The sequence below is a fragment of the Harpia harpyja genome, chromosome 4 (assembly GCF_026419915.1).
Source record: "Harpia harpyja isolate bHarHar1 chromosome 4, bHarHar1 primary haplotype, whole genome shotgun sequence".
NCBI classification, from domain to species: Eukaryota; Metazoa; Chordata; class Aves; order Accipitriformes; family Accipitridae; genus Harpia; species Harpia harpyja.
The window spans coordinates 31,055,983-31,083,557 of record NC_068943.1 but is presented as its reverse complement, the minus strand read 5'-3'; the positions used below and the strand labels follow the sequence as shown (position 1 = coordinate 31,083,557).

The 27,575-nt window shown below is 39.5% G+C and overlaps 2 protein-coding genes across 3 annotated transcripts in view; one reads left to right on the top strand and one right to left on the bottom strand.

Annotated features, from left to right (window-relative positions):
* The window catches only part of GTF2F2 (general transcription factor IIF subunit 2), a 90,916-nt gene that overhangs the window by 49,767 nt on the left and 13,574 nt on the right, over positions 1-27,575 (bottom strand). The window contains exon 5 of one of the 2 annotated variants that reach the window (XM_052786091.1): positions 23,021-23,059. The exons of the other annotated variant lie outside the window; for it this stretch is intronic. Coding sequence (XP_052642051.1) covers positions 23,021-23,059 — 39 coding nt within the window. The remainder of the gene's footprint in view (positions 1-23,020; positions 23,060-27,575) is intronic. 2 annotated transcript variants of the gene reach the window in all.
* On the top strand, positions 8,702-10,294 carry KCTD4 (potassium channel tetramerization domain containing 4). The gene has a single exon (XM_052786093.1). The coding sequence runs from the start codon at positions 9,055-9,057 to the stop codon at positions 9,826-9,828; it is 774 nt and encodes a 257-aa protein (XP_052642053.1). The 5' UTR covers positions 8,702-9,054; the 3' UTR covers positions 9,829-10,294.

Here is a 27,575-nt window from a genome sequence, read left to right as displayed (position 1 = left end):
GCATTATCTCACCACAAGGCATTTACACCACACTTAAATCAGTTTTGGGTCTCTTATCTGCACCTTGTTTTAAGAATACAGAGAACAGAAAAAAGACCTAATACTATTGTACTGGTCTTACCAAAACGAGATACGGAGGTAAATAACAGACAGGAGCTGGAATTTCTCTCACCTCTCTTCAGCCATCTCAAGGTTATTCAACAGACTCTCTGAATTCAGCTGAGAGAGGGAGGAGGGGAGACTTTCAGAAGAAAAGTGGTCCCATCTCTTTCAGGATTCAATGGTGCTGGTGGGTTTTTTGTGGCTTTGGTTTTCGGGTTTTTTGGGGGGGGGGGCGGTGGTGTCTGTGTCTCATGACTGTGCTTCATGTTTAGATGGCTAAAACTGGGTTAAGATCAATTTGTCTCTAAAAATCAAGCTCTGGGGGTTAATGGAGCTGACTGGCTATTATATCACTAATAGATCTATTTTGAGTCTTTTCTAAGCCTCCCATTTTACTTATGTGCTCTGCATTCCCTGTTCCTAGGTGTATAATTGCCTTTGGCTTGGTTAAAATGCATTGCCTTTAAACAGATTCTGTGAATTAAGTGATTCCAGTCACACCATGACAGTCCTGTCCAGCATTTGTGTCAATCATGATACATTTTATAAGCAGTGATTCTCACTTACTACTGTCCCTCTTGCTAATCCTGGAGGAAGCCCTTCAAACTACAACCCGAGTGGCTTCCTACTGATAATTACTTTCTGATAACTGTCAGCCAGTTTTTAATCTCGTTCTGTGCTTGCAATTTTTTTAGACATAAATCAGAATGTCACAAGATTCGAAATTACGTGCAATACAAAATGCTAAGCAGGCTGCAAACGTGCTGTTACTTTTAAACTCACAATCTCCAAAATAAACAAAATTAGGTTTGTTTGACCAGAAAACCTTTACATAAAGCCATGTTTGCTAGCATTCATTATATTTCTGATCTTTTCTACCTCTTGAACTCCATGACAATTTTCCCACTAGTTTCTATGGTACAGGTTCAAGGCTAACTAGCCTATAGTCGTCTGAGCCATCCAGCCCAGCTGTCTGAACACTGACATGCTGCTATTGATCTCTCTGCACCTTGCACACTTTTCAAATTATTCTTAAGTTTTCAGAATCAGTGAACTGGCTAGCTCCCCCCTCCCCCCCAGCTATTTAGGAAATGAACCTGCCAATTAAACGTGCTTATCCTTAGTAATAACTCAACTTTGATGTCCTGGCTAATACCCTCTTTTAGTTACCACTGATCCGGATTTGGCTTTTGTGCTGGTTTAGGCTGGGATAGAGTTGATTTTCTTCATAGTAGCTGGTATGGGGCTATGTTTTGGATTTGTGACCAAAACAGAGTTGATAACACAGGGATGTTTTCGTTCCTGCTGAGCAGTGCTTGCACAGAGCCAAGGGCTTTGCTGCTTCTCCCCCCACCCCACCAGCGAGCAGGCTGGGGGGGCACAAGGAGTTGGGAGGGGACACAGCCGGGACAGCTGACCCCAACTGACCCAAGGGATATCCCACACCATATGATGTCATGCTCAGCATGTAAAGCTGGGGGAAGAAGGAGGAAGGGGGGGGATGTTTGGAGTTACGGTGTTTGTCTTCCCAAGTCACCGTTAGGCGTGATGGAGCCCTGCTTCCCTGGCGATGGCTGAACACCTGCCTGCCCACGGGAAGTGGGGAATGGATTCCTTGTTTGGTTTTGCTTGCATGCACAGCTTTTGCTTTACTTATTAAGCTGTCTTTATCTCAGCCCACGAGTTTTCTCACTTTCACTCTTCCGATTCTCTCCCCCATCCCGATGCAGGGGGAGGGAGCGAGCGGCTGTGTGGGGCTTAGTTGCTGGCTGGGGTTAAACCACAACAGTCCTTTTTGGTGCCCAACGTGGGGCTCGAAAGGTTCAAGATAACAACAGATTTGACTGGAATGTGCTAGATCGAATTTATAGCTGTTATTGCTCTTTAGCTATTAATTGACAGGCTTCTGTGCTTACCATGGGGCTTGCTTGCCTCACTGTATATTAGAGTCTAGTGCTCGTTAGCGGCTGCTTTTTGTTTTCGCTGCTTGCTCTACTGCTGTACTGCTTATCACCTTACTCTGCTGTGCCTGGGAACATTCTGATAACAGCAATGGCCGTGCTCCTGGGCTGGCAGATGGCCAGGGCATCGCTGCTGCATCTGCACTGCTGTACTGGACAGGCTGGAACTCCAGCGTGAACTCGAGTCGAAGGGACCATGGCCGTGGATAAGCCCCTGCCCGAGCAGGTACATCTCAAAGTGTCTGCGGCCGTGGTTTTATGTCTGTGCCGCAGCAGGTATAGCTCCGAAGGGCCCAAGGAGAGAGGCAGCTGACCCCAACTGACTCGAGGGATATTCCAGACCATACGACGTCATGCCCAGCAATAAAAGCTGGGGGAAGAAGGAACATTCTGACATTCGGAGTGATGGCATTTGTCTTCCCAAGTCACCGTTCTGCGTGACGGAGCCCTGCTTTGCTGGCGACGGCTGAACACCTGCCTGCCCATGGGAATTAGCAAATGAATTCCTTGTTTTGATTTGCTTGCATGCACAGCTTTTGCTTCACTTAAACTGTCTTTCTCTCAGCTGATGAGCTTTCTCACTTTTACCCTTCTGATTCTCTCCCCTGTCCCACCGCACGGGGAGTGATCGAGTAGCTGGGTGGTGCTTGGTTGCTGGCTAGGGTTAAACCACGACAGCTTTTAATGTTCCAGTTGCTTCACAGTACAAGGCCATCTGCAGTCTCCAAGAACACCACCTTGACCTAAGCTAGTCTGCTGACAAAGCTCATCCACTGTCCAAAAGCCAAGGTTTAAGTCCCACTTCCCCTGGACCCTCTTGGGGTTTTTAACACATCCAGAGAGCCTCGCAGAATAAATCTGCAAAGATGCACGCAAACCTCCGGCTGCAAGACTGTAGCAGGGGAACACATTTTTTACTCCCTCTTCAGCCTAATTAGCTCTCATTCACCAAACTCAAGTTGAGAGACTTGGGTCTGTCTTCACTTGTTGCAGGACCACAGCTGTAATGAAAAGACATCCAAAGTGCTACATGCCTGCCTTGGTATTTCCATAGTCACATCAGCCTAGAAGCCAAAGGATGAATAAGGCATGAAAGTGGCAAATCTCTGTTAAAAATACCTACTCAAAATAAAGCAGATAGTACAAGATAAATGAATAGGTCTGGAAGACTAGCTAAGACCAATAATTAGAAGGGAAAACAGACATTTTCCCAAGTGTCTTACACTCTCAGTTGCCCTATGTGGGGTGGCAGGTACAAGTACACTGTGAGTGCAGCTCTGGACAGGCTGGTCTACATAACCCATAGCTTCATCATTAGCTGCCAAATGCATGCTCACCCCAACCTCCCCACCTGAATGCCCCGGTGCCAATTCATAATGGAATCTCAACTGTTGACTTTTTCAGTGAGATGATAGGGAATTATGCTGGGAAGATGCCGATTCCAGCTTCAAATCCTGCTGACAATCACCAGCAAATGAACAGAATGTGGTTAAAATGCTTAAACGGGCACCGGGGAAATTTACTGGAATTGTGCAGATGATGGTCTGATAGGGGCTGGTTTGGGTTATTGGGGGGGGGGGGGCGGGGGGGAGACAGAGAGATGGACTAGCTTGGAGAATTTAATGTGTTAGTTTTCTAGTCTGACTGCACCCGGCTCCAATTTCCAGCCACTGGGTCTTGTTAGACCATTGACTGCTAAGTTGAAGAGCCTGCTATGAAAGCATTTCTGCCCATCCAAGCACTTATGTACTCTCCACCTTTATCAAGCCTAATAAAAATAAACCATGTTTTCTTGAATCTTCCATTACGCCTATTTTTCAGCTTCTTAATCATTCTTACTGGCCTGAGAAAGTTGAGTTCATGAACGTCTCTCCTGAGACATTGTCTCTCACAGCCAGACTTGACAGCATGTGGGACAGGATCTGGAGTTTACCAGCTCCTGCGCTTTATGAGCAGTGCCAGGGAAGGAGGAGATGAAGAGCTGCCTCAAGACGCACGATTCCCAAGCAGCAGAAAAGAGTGGAAGAAAGCGCAGTAAGGACAGATGACGGGCACGTGTGCCTTCAGCTCCTCAGCAGGTAGAAGTTGGGCTGTTGCTTCCCAGCATCCAAGCTGGAAGCCCCGGTCGTTCCCACTGCCCACTTATACCACTGTGCAGCTTCCCAGGCTATTGCATGTGACAGCCGGACAAGGAGCAGCCCCCTCCTAAACTAGACCTCAGCTCTGCCGCTCTCCCAGACCAGAGGCATTCTGTGGCACCTCTCTTCCATTCAAAGGGCAGCCTCAAAGCTAGCACCCTTCTCAGACCACCCTTCCCTGGTAGCTACGCAGCTAGAGAATAGGATTGCCCCATCTTCACTTGGCACTCCCTTATTTAGGCATCCAAAGATACACACTACATTTTTTTACTGACCACCGCACAGGACTATGACCTCATGTTCAGTTGTCAATGACGCATTACACATAGGAGTAACCTTCCCGCAAACATATGTACAACAAACCCCACCTACAGTGTATTCCTGGGCATATAAACTTCATATTGGTCATACTAAAATGTTATCCTAACCAACTATCCAAATGGTTCTGCATCAGCAATGTATCTCCTTATTGATTACATTCTCAGTCTGTATCATCTCCAAACTTCATCAGTAACTATCTCCTTCTTGATCACTGACTAAAAATAAATAGGACCAAGAACCAAAACACAGCAACATTTTAGTGATAATTCTCTGCTTCCCATTTGCCAGTTTGAAGCCGGCAGATAATTTTTGTATAGTTAAATGAAACGGAAACTAATACAGTACATAGTACTAACACTAATTCAAAATAACAAATGAGACATACTCCAAGATTTAACAGAAGAAAGTATCACCTGCTTTGCTGAACAAATTGTAACCAAAAAAGAGAAAAGATTTTGGCACAATCCATTTTCCCTCCACCCACATTGATTAGTATTATATTACTCTCCCTTAATTTTTAACTGATTGACTTCCGAGTCAGATGTTGTATTGTTTTTTGTACAGTCCCTTTTCGTTTTTAAATACCTGGGCCATCCAATTCACCTTTCAAATACTGGCACATCATTTGCTTTTTCAGTCTTGTAGAAATGCAGTGCTCAAAAATTATTAAAAATATCAACAGCAACTGTTGGTTAGAGTTTCTCAGACAGCTCTTTTAAAACTTTTGAATGCAAATTGTTCAGACTTGCTGATTTGAAAATCTTCAATTTTAATGAGTGTGTAGAGCTTGTCTTCAATAGCTGTTAATCAACATCCTGGAGTTGTTACTGGAATGAGAATGTCTCTGCTATCAACACTGTGAGATAGTAGCTATTGAGTGGTTTAATTGTCCAACAACCTGGCCAATTTTCTGTGTTATGACATTAAATGACTAGCAAATTGCCTCAATAACCCAAACAGATTTCATTAGCATGGCCTCCTAATACACTTAAAAAATTCTTTACCTCTTAAAGCTGGTATTTCTCCTCATATCCTTTTGTACTGTAATAAATAAAAGTAGCTGTTTTCTGTAACCCAGGTCATTTTCACCAACAGCAGACTCTCAGTGAAGCTGATGCTGTTCGGCCACGTGAGTAAGCTGAACCATTGGTAAAGCACCAACTTCCCTGTGGTGTGCTCTAGTCCTGAATCGTCAGCTCCATGGCGTGCTCAAGCTTCCAAGACCAGGAGGTTCAGGAGAAGGATGGAAGCTGAGGAGGAGTGAGGTTATCTTCCAAAAGGAAACACGTAGGACAGAACAAGGGGCAGATGCCTAGCCCCCTCCTCCTTGGATTTGTGTTTCTGTGTAGCTGATAGGCACCAGCACTGCATTTTCACTGTCTCCAGGATGGCTTGTCTGACCGAGAAGAAACTGAAAAGCTGTGGATTGCCCTCCCGGCGCAGCCCAAAGGGAGAGTAACTTGGAAATGGAGTAGTACTACCACAGCCACTCTCTTAAGTGTGTGCAAGAGTGCTTAGTATATTTTCTGACTTAATCTGGAACCAAAACCAATATCATTTCAATTGCTGGATTCCAGCGTCATTCCTTACTTGAATGGCCAATCCCAGCATACAGGCGACACTAACAATTTGTGAAGCAGCAGTCACTTCAGGACTGCTAGCTACCAACATCTGCAAGCAGGATACTTCAGCTGGATGGGGCAGAAACAGACAGTTCACTCACGGCATGGGAGAGCACACAGTAGCAAGTTGCTCTGTCTCAATCCAAGTGGGAAGCAAGAAGATCCGGGATGCACGGGGCACATCTCAGCTATCACACACCTGGTGCACAACACAAAGACTCTCAGAGCACCAGAACGGTTCAAAGTCTCTAACTTGATTGCAAGAAATACTTGCACACCTTCACCAAAATGAACTTTCAGGTGATCTTTCAGTACATGGACAAAAGGACAGAAAAACAGAAATCCAGTTCCTCTAGGCATAGCTCCACCTTCAGAAAACAGTGAGCTATATAAAAACACCCCACTAAAACTACATGAGCTGCAATACCATATGTATCACCAAGTGCACAGGAAGAACGAGGGCTCTTTGGAAAAGTTGTCTTGTAGTACGGCACAGAAAGTGGAAAATTTTCACAAAGATGTGCCAGGCTTTAATTTTGTGTTACAGATGACTGTCAGCTGCAGTGAAGTAAAGTTACATGGTTTGTGGTGATGAAAATTTTACAGCAGCTCTACATTTTTCAAGTCTCAAAAGTTTAAATGTAAATATTCATGATCTCCACAGAGTATATTTTCCACATCAAATCGATTTTGAATATTTTATCATACAAACCACTAAAATGACTTTGCGTGATATTTCAAAGAATACTTGTTCACAAAAGTGGAAAATTTCAGCTGCAAGTGTTAGAACATTGAGAAGACGATGAGCATGAAAAACTAAGTGAGCAGATACTGTTCTGTAACTGCTGTCTCTTAAAATGTAGACAGCTTAGCTGGCCACGAAAAATTTCATCTCTTTTACAAATCCCAGCTCTCCTTGGAAATCCCTACTTACTTGTGCCAGGACATTCCTAGTTCAGCTTCAAAGTATTTCAAGGTCACTGTGTAAGATGAAAGCACCACAAAAATCATTCTCTTAGGGTTTAACAGCCACTAAGATAGTTCAACACTGTAGCTAAGCACGATCTAAGTACGTTAACTAAATTTTCCATCACTTGAAGATAAACTAAATTGGAATGGATGTCTCCTGTAATGGCAAAAAAAAAAAAAAAAATCATATTTGAAACTAATTGGCTCTTTCATTTTCTCAATTATTCACTCAATAATTGTGAAAGGAGTTAATTTTGAAAAAAGTCCGAATGTTTAAAAATTAGAAACTGGTTGAAATCTCTTTGACTGAAGTTATGCTAAACATATCAATGGCATCAAAGAGTTAAAATTAAAACCATGACTAAATCCTGATAAATCAAATCTAATGAATAATATCTGCTTAATATATCACATACAGAGCAGAAAAATTTAGCATATCAGTGCTAGGGTTACACTGGCAAGGAGAATAGCGAGTAAAAAGGAGTGCATTTATTTCTACTAGATTCAGTTATCAATTAATAAAATATTATAGTGATGACGCTACAGTATCGATAAACAGCCTTAGAGACAGTGGGAGCAGTAGGAATAAGATATTTAGAAATAGCACAGAAGAATTTACAGAAGAATAATCTGACTTTTCACTGCTAATCGGGCAAAGCAGGAGACATCTACCTGTAAAATGAAAAACACATCATGAAAAAGATGGGACCTCCTCTCCGGGTTCAGCCCAAGGTAAGCGTTCGCTCCCGCCGGTGCTGGGGAATGCATGCTGCGGCTCCCGTCCGCTCCCCAGGGAAACACACACAGAGATGTGTGGCGAGCTTTCGCTTTCCTGCTCCAAGCTGCAAATGTTTAAAGGGAAAACCTTTTTCTAAGAGGCAACTGAGAGCGAGCCTCCAAGCACAGATTCATGGAGAGAAGACAGCCATTTGATTCGAGCGTGCTCTGCCGATGTTTCCCCCCCTTCCCGTACTCAAGTGTTGCTAAGCTATAATGTTATGTGATGCTCAAAGCTATCTGTAGGCACACTAACCCTTTGTTCTGCAGGGCAGCTGAGTTGTTTCTATCGAGAAAGAACAAACTGATGCCAGATAGATTTGGTGACTTAAAGAACATCACCAATATAAATAGTAAATCCCCCTCTCTAAAATAGTTTTTGTCTATGGCACAGAGAAAGGCAAAAAGTGACACCGAATCAGGCTGTAGTTCTTGTGTTGGTGCGGATACTCCCATCGACCGCAAATGGAAGCTTTCACCACAAACTTAAAGCAGTCAGAGCATCCAGTTCTCAGCACCGCTTCCAGCGTATCTTCTGTGAAAACATCTTACCACTGCGCACGTGTCCAATAAATGAGGAATATGTATGCGCATACGCTCCACAGACGACACCCCCCTTGTACAGACAGGAACACCTTTCTTTTCAGTGTCATCCTGCTGTATGCATCAGGTGCTGTAATCGGTACCAAAAAATGTGACAAGACGCTTTGTGAAAATTAAAATCCTTGAAACATAAATGAAGCTATCTGTTTAACACCATAGGTACTAAACACGATTTGGCCAGCTGATACTACATATACATCTTAAAGTATTAAAAATAAGGTGTCATTTAGAATAGTAGTATGCATTTCTGTGAATAACCCCCAAACTATGCAAACTTCCTAGACTTAAAGGAAAGAAAGAGACAAACAGTTGTTATACCCTTCTTCCCTTATACAGTTAAATGCAAATTCTCCTTTACAGTCATATTCCTGATATCTCCCTGCATACACAGCTGATACGCCACCTACTGCAAACCCGAGCTGACAGTCGGAGCAATGCTAGCAGCATTTCGATTCCAACATCGTGCTGGAGCTGAATAAAGGTGCTTTTTCAAAAAAAAAATCTCTTTGCAAGCTGAGAAGAATAAAGCAAGATAGCTGGCTTTTTGTCCTAGCTTCGATAATGGAGAGAAAAATAAACAGAAGAGAAAAGGAATGTGAAGAAAAACACAGCAACTCTGAAGGCTCTGAGCAAGACAAGGACTATAAAACGTCTCTGATTACTCTGAATGTTGGTGGCTATCTATATATCACACAAAAACAGACACTAACCAAGTATCCAGATTCTTTTCTGGAAGGGATCATAAATGGAAAAATAATGTGCCCATTCGATGCAGATGGTCATTACTTCATAGACAGAGATGGACTGCTTTTCAGACACATTCTCAACTTCCTACGAAATGGAGAACTTCTTCTACCAGAAGGGTTTCGAGAAAATCAACTTTTGGCACAAGAAGCAGATTTTTTCCAGCTTAAGGTACTCTCGGACGCAGTGAAATCGAGGTGGGAGAAGGAACAGCTAGCATCTCGAGAGACTACTTTCCTGGAAATCACTGACAGCCACGACCGTTCTCAAGGACTTAGAATTTTTTGTAATGCTCCTGATTTCATTGCAAAAATAAAATCCAGAATTGTACTGGTGTCCAAAAGCAGGCTGGATGGATTTCCGGAGGAGTTTTCAGTATCTTCAAATATTATTCAATTCAAGTACTTCATAAAGTCTGAAAATGGTACACGACTGGTACTGAAGGAGGACAACACCTTTGTCTGCACCCTGGAAACTCTTAAGTTTGAGGCTATAATGATGGCTTTAAAATGTGGATTTAGACTGCTGACCAGTCTGGATTGTTCGAAAGGGTCAATTGTTCACAGTGATGCTCTTCATTTTATCAAGTGATCACAAAAGCAAAGGAAATGAGCATGCAGCCAGTAAACCTCCTTGACCTGCAGCCTCCTGGCATCACAAATAATGTATCTCTATCTAACTAGCCTTGTACCACAGAGCTCGACTGCTAATCAATTGATGTGAGCTAATGGTATGTAAGTCTCATAATGACATCCATCTCTGGCTTACTTAAGCTGAATGAAAATTTTATGCCTGAATTTAATAAATTATCTGCTAAACATCGTAAACACAGATTGAATGCTTTATGCTATTTGTAATATATGTTTTCTCGATGCTGTCTTTCAACCAGAAAGTCTAGCTGAATTTTTGTGTACTTGTATGACTAACATGCATACACCTAACTGCTCTGCTGAACAGCAGTGAGAGTATTTTCATACAATAAGCAGGCTTAAAATATGTTTTGCTTATAACCCATTCAGAATGGATTTTAACTGGAATAAATGATTTTGAATGCTCATTAGTGTTTATGCTAATCTATTATACTGAATTTGCAAAAAATGAGATTGCAAAAGGGTTTAAAATCAACCAACTTGATTTTAAAGTTAAATGATTTCTCAACTCACTTAAAACCAAATTTATAGCTGTGTGACTACATTAGTAACAATTGCCGAAACCACGTAAACCACCCAAGTAATGCTGGGGGGATTAGTTCTACTACAGCAAAGGAGTTGAATCTGCACTGAATGTTAAATTTTCTAATTATATATACACACATGAAATGGCTAATAAAAATATTTGATATAAAGTTTCATGTAACGGGTTTCCAGTAATGACATCCTACAACACCAAAGTCACTATTTCCTACTAATCACTTGTGCCCATAAGGAAAGGGAATTAACAGAGCCCTCGCTTTGCACAATGGCTTACTAAAAGCAACTAGTACTATTAGTTTTGAATAGACCACCTGCTGGCATTTAAGATGCATCACTCTAAGAAACAGAATAAACACCTTCTTTCTCCTCATCTCTGCTATTTATCAAATCTTTTCATTTATATGTTAAACAAAGCTTTAATAGCTTCTATGGAACAACTGTAACTAATTTAACCACAAGCATTACAAACCAGTCACTCCACAAAAGCGGACTGAAAAATCATCACAAAAGGCAAAAGGAAGCCGTACTAACTCTAAGTTTACACTTTGTCCATCATTGAACCCAACCATCATTCACAGGTTGTATGAACCCAGGATTCAGGTAAAATGCTATTAAAGAAAGAAAAAACAACTAAGTTATTTCTCAACTTTCCCAAAACATCAATTTTATATAGAAAACAATACTGTCAACAAAATGCAGTATAATCCATACTAGAAGTGACAACCGAGGAAAACAGCTAACACAAGACAGGCTGAGAACAGTTTTCTTTTGGATTTTAGAGGTAACAAATCCATCCTTAGTAGTAGTGACTGGGAATGCAAATGCAAGGTCCACTTACCCTTCAACGTGAAACGCTGTTTTACCTGTAATATACAGTAGGTGTTTTTAACTAGGTCCCTCACTAGAGATGAATTGAGAGGGACTCTACAACTCCAGAGCAGGCAGCAGTGATTGAAACATATTCTAATACGATTTTATCAAATGGGGAAATCCAACCTCTCCAGAATACTCCCTCAGAATGAACCCACTGTCTAGAAATGACAAACTTTTCTATAAAGTCCCCATGTTACAGGCTTACAGATCATAAAAGATGTGGTTCTAAGTGGAACTTCTCCAAACTGAACTGATTAAAAATCAGATAACTCCACATTTCTGGCATATAAGCTGAAGAACTGTTCATGTATCCCAAAACTGCTCTGAGTTTGTCAAAATGCATTAACTATCTACAAACAAAAGATATATAGTAAAACACAATTCTTTACATACGCTGTCACTGTGTGTCATCCTCCCCCCACCCCCAAGTTATTTTCAAATTTCTATCTTCAAAAAAAATCCTCATTAACCATTAATCTTGTGCATACAAGAATCTGTAGGACTTCTGTGAAAAGTAAATGTGAAAGCTCCCCCAAAAGAAATCCAAAATCCTGATCTTCTAGAACAAGAACCAGAAACACCATCACACAGAACAATTACAAGAAAAGCCCTTTGTGGACACAATTCTCTACATGAGCAAGAAAAAATGACAAGACAATCTAAAAAAGCTCCACAACTAATCTACAAGTTTTAAAGCAGCACGCTCTCAGCGCTGTCAAACACACAGCCTGTATAAACACGAAGTCTAGAGGAGGCCGTTGCTCCTAGATGTCAAATCATCCATTTTCACTTAAATGCTTTGGACTATAACCTTCACTTGTAATGGCTCTTTGAGATTTAAAATGCCATTGCAGTCGAAAAGAAAAAGTAGCAAAAATCAATTTTGATTTCAAACAATTAATATACTTATATGTTAATTAAAATATACCGTGGTTGCTTGCCTTTCAGTTGGGCTCTTAGGATGCCCAATATCAAGAAAATATTAGCACTTCAGTATCAGAAAGCAGTACCAGTTTTTCATCATAGCATGACCTTTTTATCATGAAAAAGCAGTAGAGAATTTGATGGTTCTGCATTTATTACGGAAAATACTTTTGGAATATAAGCTATTCACAAGCTGGTAATCACAAGTAAAATTCAAACCATCTGAAATATCTTCTAAGAATAGTCTCTAGCTATTCTTAAAAGATTTACTGGAAAGCTTTTATTTGGCAGGCCTTCGGTTCAGAGTACCTACTTCCCTCTTTACCTACATAAAAGAAAGAGGACTTGAAACTCCTTTTTTTTTTATTTAAAGTGAAAAATGTACATCTCTAATCATTAGTAAAAATAAATACTTTTTTAATTTAAAACTCAATGATTCATTACGTTAAGCATTTTCCACTGCAATTTATTTTTTTTTTATTTCTGTGTAAATAACATTTGACATCTATGGCATACATGTAAAGTCATTTGCTGTAACACTAACTTCAATCTTGTCATCTCTCCCCATTTTCATGAGCGCTCATGCATTTCTACAAGTGTCAGGGATTGAAATTTTTACGTGCCATCTCTGATCAAAGGCACATCACTCAGCTGTTTGATTCACATAGAAACAGAAGGAAGATGAGGGTGACAAAATCATTCTCTTCCCTGTTCACATTGAACAAATCCACAACTACATTGAATCACACCATATCAGCTACAATCAAGATGCTTCAAACTAGTTATAAACCTGAACAATTTTTCAAACCAGGGTGAGGGAGTGTCTTGCTTTGGTATATGAACAAAATGACCACGTAAAACTTCCATACTGTGCATAACGTTTCCTTTTTACTCCATAAATATGTTCAGTATAACATAAATATATTTTCCAAATATATTTTCAGTCACTCAGGTAGATGCTTGTGTTCCACCACTGTAGGCTGTGCCAGAACAGGTACCAAGTTATATATGAGTTACCTTTTCTATCTTCTCTTTAAGGTTGGAAATTGCATATTTAATACTACTATGACAATGAGAAAGCTGCAAAATCAGGCGCTAAAGTCAGAAATACTAACAGTTGTTCTAACATTACTTTGAATACGATGTGCATGCAAAGTATTTCTATTCATCTTTCTGTCGTTAAGAGCTGGATCACAATGAACTTATTGGAACAGTCCTACAAATATCAGGAAGGAACAACAATTTCCATAATTTCTCTGATGATCTTCAATTGCTCGGGTAGGAGTAAAAAGAAACTTCCTCCCCCCTTCCCCAAGGAGGCACTTAACCTGCTCCCACGCAGGTCAGCTCCTCTTGCCTCCCTGCCCATCTTCTCGGGTGAGAAAAAAGGACCACCACGCAGACAATTCAGAAGGGACAGAGGGAGCTGAAGGCAGGACTGACCCCCATACACTAAAAAAAGACTATCCCCACCCCTCTGAGTTCCCTGAATCACTGCTCACGAAAGAGCAGTGCCAAATGGACCAAAATACCCATTGTATTCCTTCCTCCCACACTTGTACGCCCAGCTTTTCCACTGGTGGAGAAGCCAATGGCTCTTTTATCATGCTTGGCAGTACACTGGCATAGTTATCTCCTATTTGGTTTTTTTCCTACGTAAGGACAAAACATAAGAGTGGCTGCACTACGTCAGACTAAGGTCTATCTAGCCCAGTGTCCCCTAGTGACTGTGAACTGTTTCCATTCCCTGATTCTCCACATCTCTGGGCAGAATCCGCACTTTTGATCCTTTGACCCTCACATCCTTCCCCTTATCTTCTCTTCGTCCCACATCACACAACTACTTTTAATTTTTCTTTCACCGTACCCCTCCCTTTCACCAGGAGGGCTGTGGGGCTTTGTGAGGGTCGGGCAGCAGCCTGACTCAAGAGGAGAAATCAGTAAAGACAGTGGCCAAAAGCAGATGCCTAGGAAAGAATGTAAGAACCAGAAAATACCATACATGACGATGCTCCCTTGAAGTATTCTCTCAGTCTCCAGCCACTTATTGCCCAATGGCTTCTAGAGCCAGATGTGGTTTCTTGGAGGTAGCCTTGATGTTGTGAAACACGCAGGCTGGGCAACAACGTCAAATTACAGCTCCAACTCCGCACCTTCAGTACCTGCTCACCCACTGACCAGTGTTTCACAGCACCATAATTGCACTATTGACATTTTGACATATTGACTCATGCCTTATTTTTAATTGTGTTTTTGCATTTGTACCTATTACACCTGTGTACGTGGCAATCGGTCACTTCTTTTCTACAGTAATTAATATTTCTTTAGATCCTAAAGGGGAAAAAAATTTACATCAGTATTTGCACCAATCAGTGGCATTGTTATTTTCACCTCTTACTTAAAATCATTACAAGGTTTCCATTCAGTAAGATGGGAACAGCTTAAGAAAATTATCTTCCTCCTTGTCTCCCCATTAGTATACAAGTAGAATAAGGGCAGGCAACAAATATCACAATTTAATAACAGCAGTGCCTCATCCATGAATTTATTTGCGTAGAAGGGTCACGTTGCCCTAATTCTGTTGACTAATGAATCAGGATTGGGGATGAAGGGGACGAGTTAACTTGGGTCTATGACAAAATAAATATTTTCTTAGGCTAGAATTATTTCATCTTTGCTAGATAAGTATTGTCTAACCCTAATTTTGTCTCCTGTCCTGCAACACAGGGCAGAAATTCTTAGATTGACAGGAAAGCAACTACTAGTTAAAAAACTAAAAGTATTTTCATTTGGAGAGATAGGTTTGCATAATTTACTAGGTTGAAACAAAAGCAATCAATAGGGCACAGGAAATTTAAGATCAGAAAATTAACGTTATGGTTTTTAATTACTTTTGAAATAGACATTCTGTAAGTCCTATGCACCAGTATATCACGCAGAACATTCTCTCAAAACACGGCCTCTATAAATCATCATCATTCACAATAAAATGCCAGAAAACGAGAAGCGCGGCAAGGACTGGGGAAGGTAGGAGGGAGATGTATGATGATACCTGAGGAATACGGATGAGCAAGCACTCAGAAAAAGAAAGCACAGTTGCCTTTCTTTCTGAAAGAAATTGCATAATATCCTATAGAACTAGACAGTTGATTTCTTTTCCTAAAATTGTGTGTAGTAGGAGTACCACACACAGCTAAAGCAACAGTCTCCCAAAAAGCTGTTTCTGTCTGTGCTGGTAACAGTTTAACATCATTGCCATTATCATTTAACACCATGTTTGTTCATTTTAAGCTTCAGAAAAGAATACTGTTCTGCTGCTTCAGAAACAAAAATGTTCACAAAACTGGTATAGTAATTATAGCTGTAAACAGCAGCTACTCATTTAAAACCCTGTTAGGCATGATGACATGCAAGTTCAACATGTTAAGGTTTCAAAACCAAGCAGTTAAAAGGTGACTGTTAAAAGTCAAGCCATTCTGAAGGTCTGTAAACTTCTCCTGATAATGCCAAAAATGACTATAGCATTGCCTTGTTTACTGGTGTCGTGACTTTTGCGGCTACAACCTCAGTTTATAGAGTTCATGAAACCCACAATCTTTCCAGACATTAAAGAGGGATTCCACTAGTCCCACCCCAAGTTCAAGTTGCCTGAAAACTAGATCACTATGCTTTTCCAGGCTACATCTTTTTTGCCTTTGACACCACCTCATCCCAAGCTCTCAACAGCAGCTTTGTTCCAGGTATGGAAAGCCTGGCCAAAAGGAGTTGGCAGGTTTTCTTGCTCACGTCTCCTGAAGGGAGATTCGGCGTCCTGTGTGTAAGGGGATGGCACTTCACTAGCTGCAGGAGCACACCAAGGAGATGAGAATTCAGATTTAAAAGCCCAAGGCTGCTTGCTAGGGAAATGCCCCAGGAAGATGAGGTCCAAGGGGCTTGTTAGAGCCATGGGCCTGATGCTCAGGGAAGCTTGCAGTGCTGGACTCCCTGAGCAGTGAGGGTGAGGAGGGAGCAGTGTGGTGAGAAAGCCTACAATACCTGAGCAGTAGGAGGTGAAGAGGAGGGCCAAGGGACTCCGCATCAGTGACTGTCACCTGGAGGCCTTGGGTTTATGGAGAGGATGCCAACACAGTGCAACACTGAGGCTGTACAACACAAGTAATGTCTAATTATCTTGAAATTACTAAATTAAAAAAAAAAAAAAAAAAGAAAAAAACACCAAAAAAAAAATATTTCTCTTTTGGCTTTTCACATGTCATGTTTCAGAAAGGCAATTTGCTTTTTTGCAGCAGAAGTCAGAGGAATGGAGAGATTCACTTTTTTTAAAATTTGTTAATGGAAAACCTTGAGCTACAAATCTACTGCTGCAGCTCCACAGAAAGCTGCTTGTTATCTCAAAGGAGGTTCTTGATTTTGTACCATAGTGAACAGATGAATAAAAAAAAGAACAGGTCAGAGGTGGGTACAGACTCTCTCAATTAGGAAGAAAAAATTAAGCAAACAAACTAGCAATGAACAGGCTAAGCATCAAAAAATGTAAACAGAATAAGCAACTGTAACACCAAACCCAGTCATTTATTGCCTCTCTACCAGTTAAATAAAGCCTTTAGCAAGTATTAGGGATAAAGCAGTACATTTTCTCAATGCTGAAACTGGTAATCTCTGAGGAGACAAATTAAAGGTCCTACAAGCCAGGCTGATAAGAATCAGCTTAACAGAGAAAAAGGTACTCTCAGGTTAGGAGTCTTATCAATACTAACTTTATCTAAGGCCTGCAGCATTGCCAGGTCTTGTGATATTTCCAACACATTGTCTAAATTGAACAGCAAACAATGTTCTTTTCCAACAGGGCAGAAATCTAACATGTAGGCTATTTTATGCCTTCTCACGTGATAATAAAAGTCTACCTCTATGAGACTTTTCTGCCATGCACAGATGATGATTTCAGGGTTTGCCCACAGAATACAGTGCAGAAATCCCTAAGACAACCTGCACGAGTAAGACAATATGCTGTAGCAGAACTACACGCTGTTCCTGCTCCGCTATAACCACAGCTGTTGGCAAGATGCTGGGGCTGGAAAAGCCTTATAGCTCAGGAAGAGCACCAAATGAGCTCTGCTAGACTGTTTCCAGACTCAAGCATACAGAAAGCTCGGGTCCCACTGTGCTGCAGCCTCCAGCGCTCTCGCAGCTGCAGTTAGCCAAGGCAGAGGTAACACACAACCTCAGAAGAGCTGCTCTTGCTTTTGCTTCCATTGCCTTTCCCCTCAAAAGTTACTCCCATGGTTAAAAAGAAGAAACTTCAACTATCCCTGAGGCAAGCTGTGTAACAACTGGGGAAAAAAAAAAAAAAAAAAAAAAAATCGGGGAAAAAACAAAGCAGAGCCTGAGAATAATAGGACTGGATCAGGCTAAAGGTCTGCTTTGCTCAGCATTGTGACTCCAGCAAAGCGGCCAAAACCAGATATCCATCAAGAAGCCTAAGGGCAGAGCAGACATGTATGATTCTCCTACTGGGTATGTATCCCAGTGTCCACCAGGCTTTTGTGGCTTGAGGTCTCTTAAATCAGATATTCTCTCAGTCTTAGTACCTTTTGGTGGATTTTTTTTTTTTCACATACCTCTTTGGTCTCCTCTAAGGTCATGTAAGCCTTTAGCAAATACCACCTTCACATCCACATCTTCTGGCAAGGAATTCAATAGCTCAATTACATTCTGACTGCAGAACCACCTCTTTTTATTTACTTTGAAACTGCCTCCTGCTAGCTTTACATCTGCTACACACCAGTCTTCTACTAGCCAAGGCAGCAAGCATTCAATCTCCCTCTGCCCCTTTGATCCATCATTCAAGGCTCTAATTTGCAATACTGCAAAGGTCATGATCCTGCTGGTAGGTGGGTGAACTGCAATAATCAGCAAAATCCCTCACAGAAGACAAACACAATTTGTAGAGTCACAATCTGCGATGCCAGGCATGGCTGAAATTCCTGGGATTTCTCAAGAGTCAGAAGGGAAGACCAAGAACTCCGATACGAACCAAAAGCATGCTTCTGCTTAGTGCAATACTTCGCTGGATATGGACATCATTGAAGGACAGAATAGGCTTGTGGGATTAACTCCCACCATTTTATATCAGGTTCTGTTCTCAGGATAGAGACTGAATGACAATAAATACATCAGTGCTGCTCAGGCAAACATAAATGTTAGAATATTCATACAGAATACTAAAATAAATAGCCAGACCCTAAGGACACTAAGGCCATTTATGCAAGTTCTTAAAAAATTTAACTCAGGTTTGTGTCGACCTACATTAACTCCATTCCCTTTTTGCTGTTCTACCAGTCTACCGACCCTATTTCTCCACAATATTTATTATAACCAGTATGACAGACTTTGACTACAGATACCTTAAAGCAGGAATTGTTGCTTCTTTGTGTGTTTTAACAGCTACAAATGGAGTCTCATTACTGATTATGGCTCCTGGAAAACTACTGGGAAGCTTATAAAAGTTTTGTTGCATTCATCTCCCAACAAAACCAGTTACATTTCCAAGACAAAGACTGTTTCTGTGGCTTGAAAATGGCAGATTCCATAACCAAGTTATATTCAACACTGAGTTTCGAGCTAGCATTTAAATTAAGAATTAGTTTTACTCCTCCCGATGATCATTTTTCAGTTAGAGTTTCACTTTGAAGTATAATTAATATATGCTAACCGCTTTAAAGAGGATTAAATCAAATGTGCATTTAGCAGCTTTATACAGTACTGTGCCATAACAGTTTTTTTAACAAAAAATTGCTGATTTTACCGCATGCAGTTCAGTGTTTATCAAAGTGCTTACACTGAATTTCAAATATTCCGACACATGTATAATCAACACCTGACTTTTTTTTATTGCAACATCAAAAAACGAAGCAAATGTGATCTACAGACAATTCAAGTGTTCTATAGTTGTGACTGCAGTTAAACATGTACATTCGCGATTGGCAAAATTTTAATACTATGTTCACACAATATTGTCTGCAGCACTTCAGATAATTTACTCCTTTTAACCAAAGTCAAATCAGAAATGGTGCCAATGGTGCCTCTCCCTTCACTTAGAAGGCACTTGTACTACTCACTGGCAGGTTTAGGGAAAAGAGATGACTAACACCTTGTCCTTAAGCACGTTAAGTACTGAAGGCTGCTATTTGCTATAAACTTACATCAAAGACTTTAAGAGATGAAATTTAGGTACAACAGGATTTCAATTGGCTTGAAGAAGGTTCAGGAATTTCAACCAGTAGGTTGCACATAACACTCCCTGATGTACACATTCTTGAAGAAAAAGGTGCATCTGCAGTTTGTGTACAGAGTTGATATATCCACCCACCCCCCCGAAAGCAATACTATGCTTTCAAAACTACATTCTCAAAGCTTAGGCAACATTATAACAACATAGGCAACATCAATTGCTGCCCACAGGACTCTCATTTAACTCACTTCCTCAAAGACAGTACCAAATTACATTTGCTCTTACATGAGAATGCATTTCTTTACCATATCATTCTCAACAGACTACACAGGCTCAGGGTGCAGCTTCTGGGTATTTTTATTGGGGCAGGCAGGGGGGAAGGTGGAGAGCAGGTCACACTTTAAATGGCACAAATGCTTGGTTTTCATAGCTTCTGTCATCACCGACAGCACTTACAGGCAGGTGCAAGCAAAGCCATCAGCAAACAGGAGCTATGTACACATATTTGAGTTTAAATCACTTGCTCATCACCATATAGGAACAAGCAAAGCCAATTCTCATTTCCTTTAGCTGAGTGTGCAATTTGCTACACTCACATTTAACACAAAGCCTTCAGGCACTAAACAACACTGGTTGAATCACCAAGCAGTATTTATCACAAGCAGTAATCAAATACGATTTCTGTACAGAAAAAGTGATCTAAAATGATAATATGCAAAAGGAGCTCAAATTAATATTAGGTAAACTTGTTTCAGGTATGTCTTGATTCCTGAATATTTTGACTATAACCATAGCATCATTCAAGATAATTATGGATACTAAAGGTTTGCATGGGCTCAAGCAACAAGGATACTTCATAGAAGGAAAATCCATGAGGGCCTGTTAAAACACCATCACCCCAGCTCTAGGTCTCTTGAGCTGTGAATCATTAAAGCTGGAAGAAGTATTTTGGGGAGGTATCACTATGCTTCTGCATTGTTCTTATCCTCTTCTCAAGGCATCTGCTATTGACTACCACTTAGGACACGATACCAGCTAGATGATCTTTGGTCTGACTCAGTATCACGTTGTCTTTCTCCAAACAGTATCAAGTAGAGCAGCAACGCTGGTACTATCTCGCCTTTTGGTAAGTAGTTTACAACCACCCCAACAATAAATGTGATTAAAAATGTCATACATAATACCAATGATTTATGACATAAGAAATTCTGGATTGACAGTACCGTCCCAATGTAAAAACGCGGGAGAACTTTTTAAGGATGTAAATCAAAGGATTTTTGAATGTTATTTATCTCATTTACCTCCTTTATTTACTTTCTAACTACAAATAAACCTTACACATTTTTATTACAGTAATACCCAAAAGCAGCCATTAGGGTCTTATTATGCTAAAATGCTACATAAATACATAAAAGACATCATCTTTCGCTCAAAAGTACTTATTGTAGGCCAAGATAAAGTAGATTAATGGCAAAATGGAGCACTCGATAACCTGAATTACTTGAGAGGTAGTTTGGAAAAGGTCATCAGAGTTCCACAATGATTTCAAGAAAAAAAGTGAATAAGCAAATAAGTGCAACTGATGGCTGAGAGTCCTCCTTTAAAGACCCCAGTGTAAGTAACTACCATCGCTCAGAAACTGAATCCACAACCAGCTTGATTCCATCAAATGGGTTTAGCACTCATCTTGTCAGCGTATTTGATCAGCCCACAGCATACAGTAGTTCATTCTTCTGACCAAAGCAAAATACAAACAACTAAACACGTGGCCATCTTACACAATATTTGCCGAACAAGGAGGAGACACCAAGAGTGAAAAGCAGACAATCCAATCATTCAAACACAAACTGAAACAGAATAAAAAACCCAAAAGCCAAGGAAAATCAAGGGTGCACCCCTACAACTAAAGAACATCAGAGAAATGCAATGTATCAAAATTCTGATTCATTTTAGCAGTTAAACTCCCAAGATCTGCTTTACATGCGACATCCCACAGCAGTGAGTCTCAGTTTTCAAGTGGTATAAAATACTAATCTCAAAAACCACACCACAATTAACATATCATCAGTGAGCAGGTTTTAACAAATAATGGAGAAAAATTGCAAGCTATAAAACACACCTTGGATTCAGTACAGGTCTACAGAGTATAACATTTCTAACACTAGTCTTTTGACATGCTTAAGCCAGTGTAATAAAAAGCATTTCAATATTACAAAGAATTCCCCCCTACAAAAAAAACCCCAAACCCTACTCCTAGCCAGACACAAAGTATACACTGTTGACAACATTTGATGCTGAAATGCAATTCAAACAAAAGTCAAATATTAGAAAAAACAAGACATCTTCATGTTAAAGTGTCCAAAAAATTACTTTCAAGAAGACATTTTGAAAACCCACTAGCATTAGTCTTAGGAATTGCTTTTTAAGAAAGGCAGGGGCGTGAGGCTCTTTCCGGTCCATCTGCTATCTCTGCCATTACCACTCACCAGTGCCAGCCCAGTCCTAGTACTATTTAATCTGTGTGCATCAGAGGTAATCCTTCTACTAACAAAACCGAGATTTGTCTATATATTTTGTATTAGCTGTGTCTAGTTTCCCAGGTTCACAGGTTCTTGCTAACATTGGCACTTATTTGCGCTAGTATGTTAATGATATTTTTGAAACACCTCTTTAATAAAAGCAGAAAAGGGGAATTTTATTAAACACTACCTGACACTTTAACATTCTCATGCTGTTGTGTACCCATCTGGGAATTTCAGTAATGTAAGCCCAAAGGATTTAGTAGAAGAAAAGGGAGCAGGCTAGGAACACACCGCCTCAAGAGAGCTCTGCTCGAGCTGCTGGGAAATATCCTGTCTGATATAAGCATGTTGCCCATTTCACAAAAAAATACTAATCGAAGGGCAATACTTTTATTTACTACTCTGAACTATGTAAAAAAACCACTTTTACTATAGCCATTGCAGTTTGAGAAGCACCCTTAGAATTTTTAACTGTACTTAAGATGTTGTTGGACTGACTAATACGTAACTGGTAGGTAATATAAGCGAACTAACCATTTTTGACTCTTTCCAAAGAATTTATAAATATTTCATAAGAAATTTGCTTTCATTAGAAAACTGAATAAAGTACAATACTAGAACACTATTTTTCTGACTGCTTAGTCTATGCAATTAAAATCAAGTAACAAAAGATTTGGAAATTTGCTACAAACTTTCCAATCTAAAGAGGAAAGAATTCAAATTAAAAAACAGACAATGAACCTAAAAAAAAAAAAACAACTGAGAAATAAAAAAGAATTTCTAAAATAACATTACAATTCTAAAGCTCTCCCTCATCATTTTATTCCCCTTCATTTTAATAAAAAATGCTAATAATTTAAGCTTTTGGTCGCAGCAGATAATCAGTTTATGAAGTAATTTTTTAACTTTATTATATTCTACCCTAGAAATACAACAAAAAAAGACTTTTTTTTTTAATCTACAATTTCTTGAAAAGAAAACTGAAAAGCTGCAGTCATAAGTAACGTCTTAAGTGTTTCAAAGAAAGTGTCCATACTCACCAGCACTGCTGCTTTCAGATTTTTCTTCTGGTTGGCTTTCTGGAAAAAAAAACAAACGAACAAAAAAGGAAACGTAATGTTTCTGTGTTGATTATTTGAAACTACATCTAAAGAGTGGGTTGCAAAGCACAGAATGATAAAAATCATAATCACCGGGTTTGATTAACGTCTATAAATTTACTTTCTGAAGAATAATTTGCCACTGGGAGCAACAACAACAACGAAAAAATCTCCTTTAGTGCCCAAACTCACAGCTTAAATGAGAGAACTCCATTACACCTCTGATAGAGCTCTGCAAGAATGAAGTTACACATTTATACAAAATCAGTAGTAGGATTATACTTAAGCAATGAATAGTATCCGTTTACCACACTGGTCAATCTAGACAAATAAATATTATCTTTGTATATTAAAAAAAAATACAGTCAAGGTTCTGCAAAAGAATGCTCTTAACTAGCATTAGGTAAATTTTTTAACTTGATCAACCTCTTCTCTACCATTTCTACAGATCATGCAAGAATTTATTTCTTCAACTTTTCCCTGTCTGATCATTGGCCCTCAAATGGTACTATGGCCCAACTTGTTAGGTACAAAAAATACACATAATCAGAAACGACTCCTGTTCCACAGAGCAGAGAATCGATGTACAAAGGAAAAACCTAGACACAAGTGTTGCAAAGTGACTTGCCAAAAAATTATCACTCAGGTGAATGTCAGAGTCAGATTCAGAAACAGCTTTCTGCATGAAATTCCAATCCCACGTTTCAAGAAATGGCAGCCGGCGGATGTATTTTGGTAAACTGAGTTCTAACACTTACCAAGTCCCATGAAATTAAACCCCTACATATATTTGTCAACCTGAAATTTGACTGCTCCTCCTATATTTCTCCTTTTTACACTTCTTCTAAGGTAGAGAATAAAAAGAACACTTTCACTTATCTGAAATACAGTTTAAAATGGTAAAATATATTTGTCCTTAGCTTTCAACTCAGACATGTCACAGCTATCATTACAGACCATTTATTCACAGGCAAGAGTAAATTATTGCTCTAACTCGGAGAATAATTTTTGAGTCCAGTTAGTTTGATCATTTCTGCCACTTACAGGCTGGGTATTAACAGAAATGAAAACATGAAATATCTTACAAAACCTTTTTCTTGCCACTGATTCTTGCTGGCTTTCATGGCTGATGGCCCTGTTTTCTCACTGAGATGGCTGACAGCCGGAGGACTAATGCAAATGGGAAAAGCATTATCTCACAGACCCTTCTTTCTTCACCAGTAGCTGTTGTTAGTCTTTGAAGCTGAAGGCACATGCTTTCTCTAATGAGAAAACATCATTATATGGCCTCTTCCCACCCATGAGTATTCACAAAGCAAGTTAAGATCCCTGCCAACTTTCAGATATACATGCAGGACAGCGTGTTTGCAGAAAAACATGTATCTTATCGACATTATACTTTGTGTGTATTTAGCATATTTACAGCATAATGTTATCACCCAACCAATACCCTAATTCAATTGTAACTTAATTATGGAAACATTCAGTACACACACAAGAAGCAAAGAGGACGTAATGAAGAATGTGCAGACATACCAAGATATCAATGCCTGCCTGGACTGAGATGTAAGAAGCAGCTGGATTTAAAGCTGTTTCTTTTTAACTCCGTTTCAATGAAAGACTAGCTACCTAGCCCAAACTACTGCATAAGACATCACACTTCAAAATTGTTAATAGCATCTCTGACTCAAATAACAATAAATATGTATCATGTCTACAGGGGGAGTGTGTGTGTATTTGCTTGTATGTATCAACTGTATCTGCCCTCAACAGCAAAGACAGAAAAAGAGACAAAATTCAAGCCCTGCAAAAAGTAGTGGCCTTTTTTCTTATCATTAAACAATTTGGGTTTGTCATGATTAGGTCACAAGTCTCTGTTTTGAAATTCTTCTCAGTACTAATATCAAGAAGGTAAAAGAAGTTGTACTATGTCTACTCAAAATATTTTATCAATGCAGACTACAGCTGCTCAGCCTCCTCCACAACATGTGAGATTCACAGATAAATGTCAACAGGTTGGGGTTGGTTGGTTGTTTTTTTGTTGTTGTTTTTTTGTTGGGGTTTTTTTTGGCAGGGAGGTTGGGTGGGGTTGGTTTTTTACACATACATCAGTGAGACTGAAAAAAACAAAGAAAATTTAAGTCAATGAAGTAGGCAGAGAGCCAGTTCAATTCCCATCACACTGGGCCCATTCTAATATACTATATATTTTGTGCATTATATCCTTGATTGTTTAAAATTGTATGGGAATTAACAGTCTATAGTATCAATAACAAAAATGAAAAGAAAATTAGGAGCTTACCCCTGCCAGCCAGCTGAACCCACTTTAAAGTAATTTGTTAATCCTCACAACGTTCATATCAACTAAATAAATAAATATAATTTCCATTTTTTAGAGATGGAGAAGAGAGATGATGTAAGCAGTCGCAGTTTTTTTCTAAATGGACTGTGTGTCACCATAATACATACAAAATCTTGACCCATCAAAATGCTGTCTGTAATTAGAGTAGCTTGAGTCACATATTCTGCTTTTCTGATGATGGGTTGCATCTTCTTTATGATCCTCACAAATATTTGGAAATTTGCATAAATGCCAGGGATCTGAAAGGCTGCTGTTGCTTCTATTTCTTTTGATCGTGAGGCTGCTGATAGGTTTTCCTCTTCTGCTAACAGTCCATAAAAGACTGAAGTACATAAAGGAACAAAGAGGCATAAAGTAAGACCCCAAAGCATTTTGGAGACTGGAATGTGTGGTTGAATGACAGCCTGAACAATTGGAAAGTACTGTTAAAGTAGTCAGGTATACGTCAAAACTCCTCAGCAGGCAGACCTAAGATGGCAGAATGATGAGGGAGGGAGTTTATTTCCTAAATAAGAGTTTGATGAAAAATTGGAAAAGTCAAACATTCATCTAATATGATTAGAAGTAGTGTCACAAGGCATCAAGATTCTGAGCACTACATATTTTACTGGAAATAATTAAATGTAATTATAGGAGTAACTGCTTTAATGAAAGAAACATCTTTCCAGGATTTTTGTTAGTGTTTCTTCCCTTCACATTTCTTTAAATGGCTGGATATATCTGATATTTCAAAATACAAATATACAAAATACAGAATACAAACCTCTGAATATTCATTTTCACTGGAATACAATCACGCATTGTAAGTTATATAGGCGTGATTCATGTACAAACTCCGAAAAGGTCCTTTCATATATGAGAAGCTGTATAAAGGGGAAAAAAAACCCCAATCCAAAACAAGGGGAGAATATTCAAGGGGTGTGGGAATAAAGGAGCTGTTCTAAAGTATATAGGCAGAGTTATGTGTATTATTGAACAGGAATACAAAAAAAAAAAAAATTAATTTCATGAATTGAGATTCTGAAAGAAGAAAAGACTCAGAAAACTGGAGAAGAACGCAATGTTAAGAGCCAGCAACCTTCTGTGAAGCATGAAACACTGAAACAATCCATGCATGAATGCTGCTCAGAAACAAAGGTCTAGTAGTCATTCTGTCAATGGAATTCTCTAAACACTTTTTACTTTCAGTAAGATGGAACAAGCATGAAGGAATTTAAAGTCACTAAAATAGGCATTAAGGCAATCCCACTTACGAAGGGGGAGTTGTGAAGATATATTCAAAATTTCAATAAAATGAGTCATCTCACCCAACTTTACAGAAATGTCTTATACTTTATTTGTGCCTACAGTGTAAAACCTTCCTCTCCACCCATCAGTCCTTTACAGTTAGGGATGCAATTGCCTGCCAAGGTCTGTGTTTTCCCAAGTCACATTAGTAGCACATTTTTCCAAGAACTAGCTGAGTAAGAAACTTTTATCATTATCTATAACATAGCTGCATTTTTCAGTTAGAGACAGCAGTCCTAAACTACCTGCTGGCAGAAGAATGAAGCAACAGGCAATTAAAGCAGTAAGAGAATTAATTTATAATCACAATCAGAAGAGTTTGCTGTTAAATGTTTAACAAAAGCATGTTCCCATTCCTTCAACCAAGAAAGAAACTGTCAAATTATAGCACTTCCTTATGCCAGGGTGTCTGCCAGTAGGAAGTTCAGAAAAAAACAATTTTAACCAAACACACCCTATATCAAACCCATGACTTGCCCCTAGATAGTTCTCAGCTATACATGCATAAGAAAAATTCATTTTGTTCAATACAACACATCGAAATATATGCAAAATGCTCTCCTTTCCTCCTGCCCAAAAAATTACAGCTATGATAGCTGATGACAAAGACAAGATAAAATGACTGGAAGCACAAATAGCATTGTTGCATAGCAACTGTTGATGTACATATGGTGATCTTTACAGAACAGAATGTAGTTCATATTTAATGCAGAAATAATACTGAAACCAGCCTAGACAGCAAGACACAACTGTGCTTTGGATGCCTCTACAGTCATCACAGAAGCCACACTTCTCGCCAGCTTTGCCAAACTGATGTTCAGGAACACCACCGCAGGTCTTAGTGAT

Excerpts from the sequence above, each read along its gene's own strand:
- KCTD4 (XM_052786093.1), top strand. The coding sequence starts at position 9,055 with ATGGAGAGAAAAATAAACAGAAGAGAAAAGGAATGTGAAGAAAAACAC.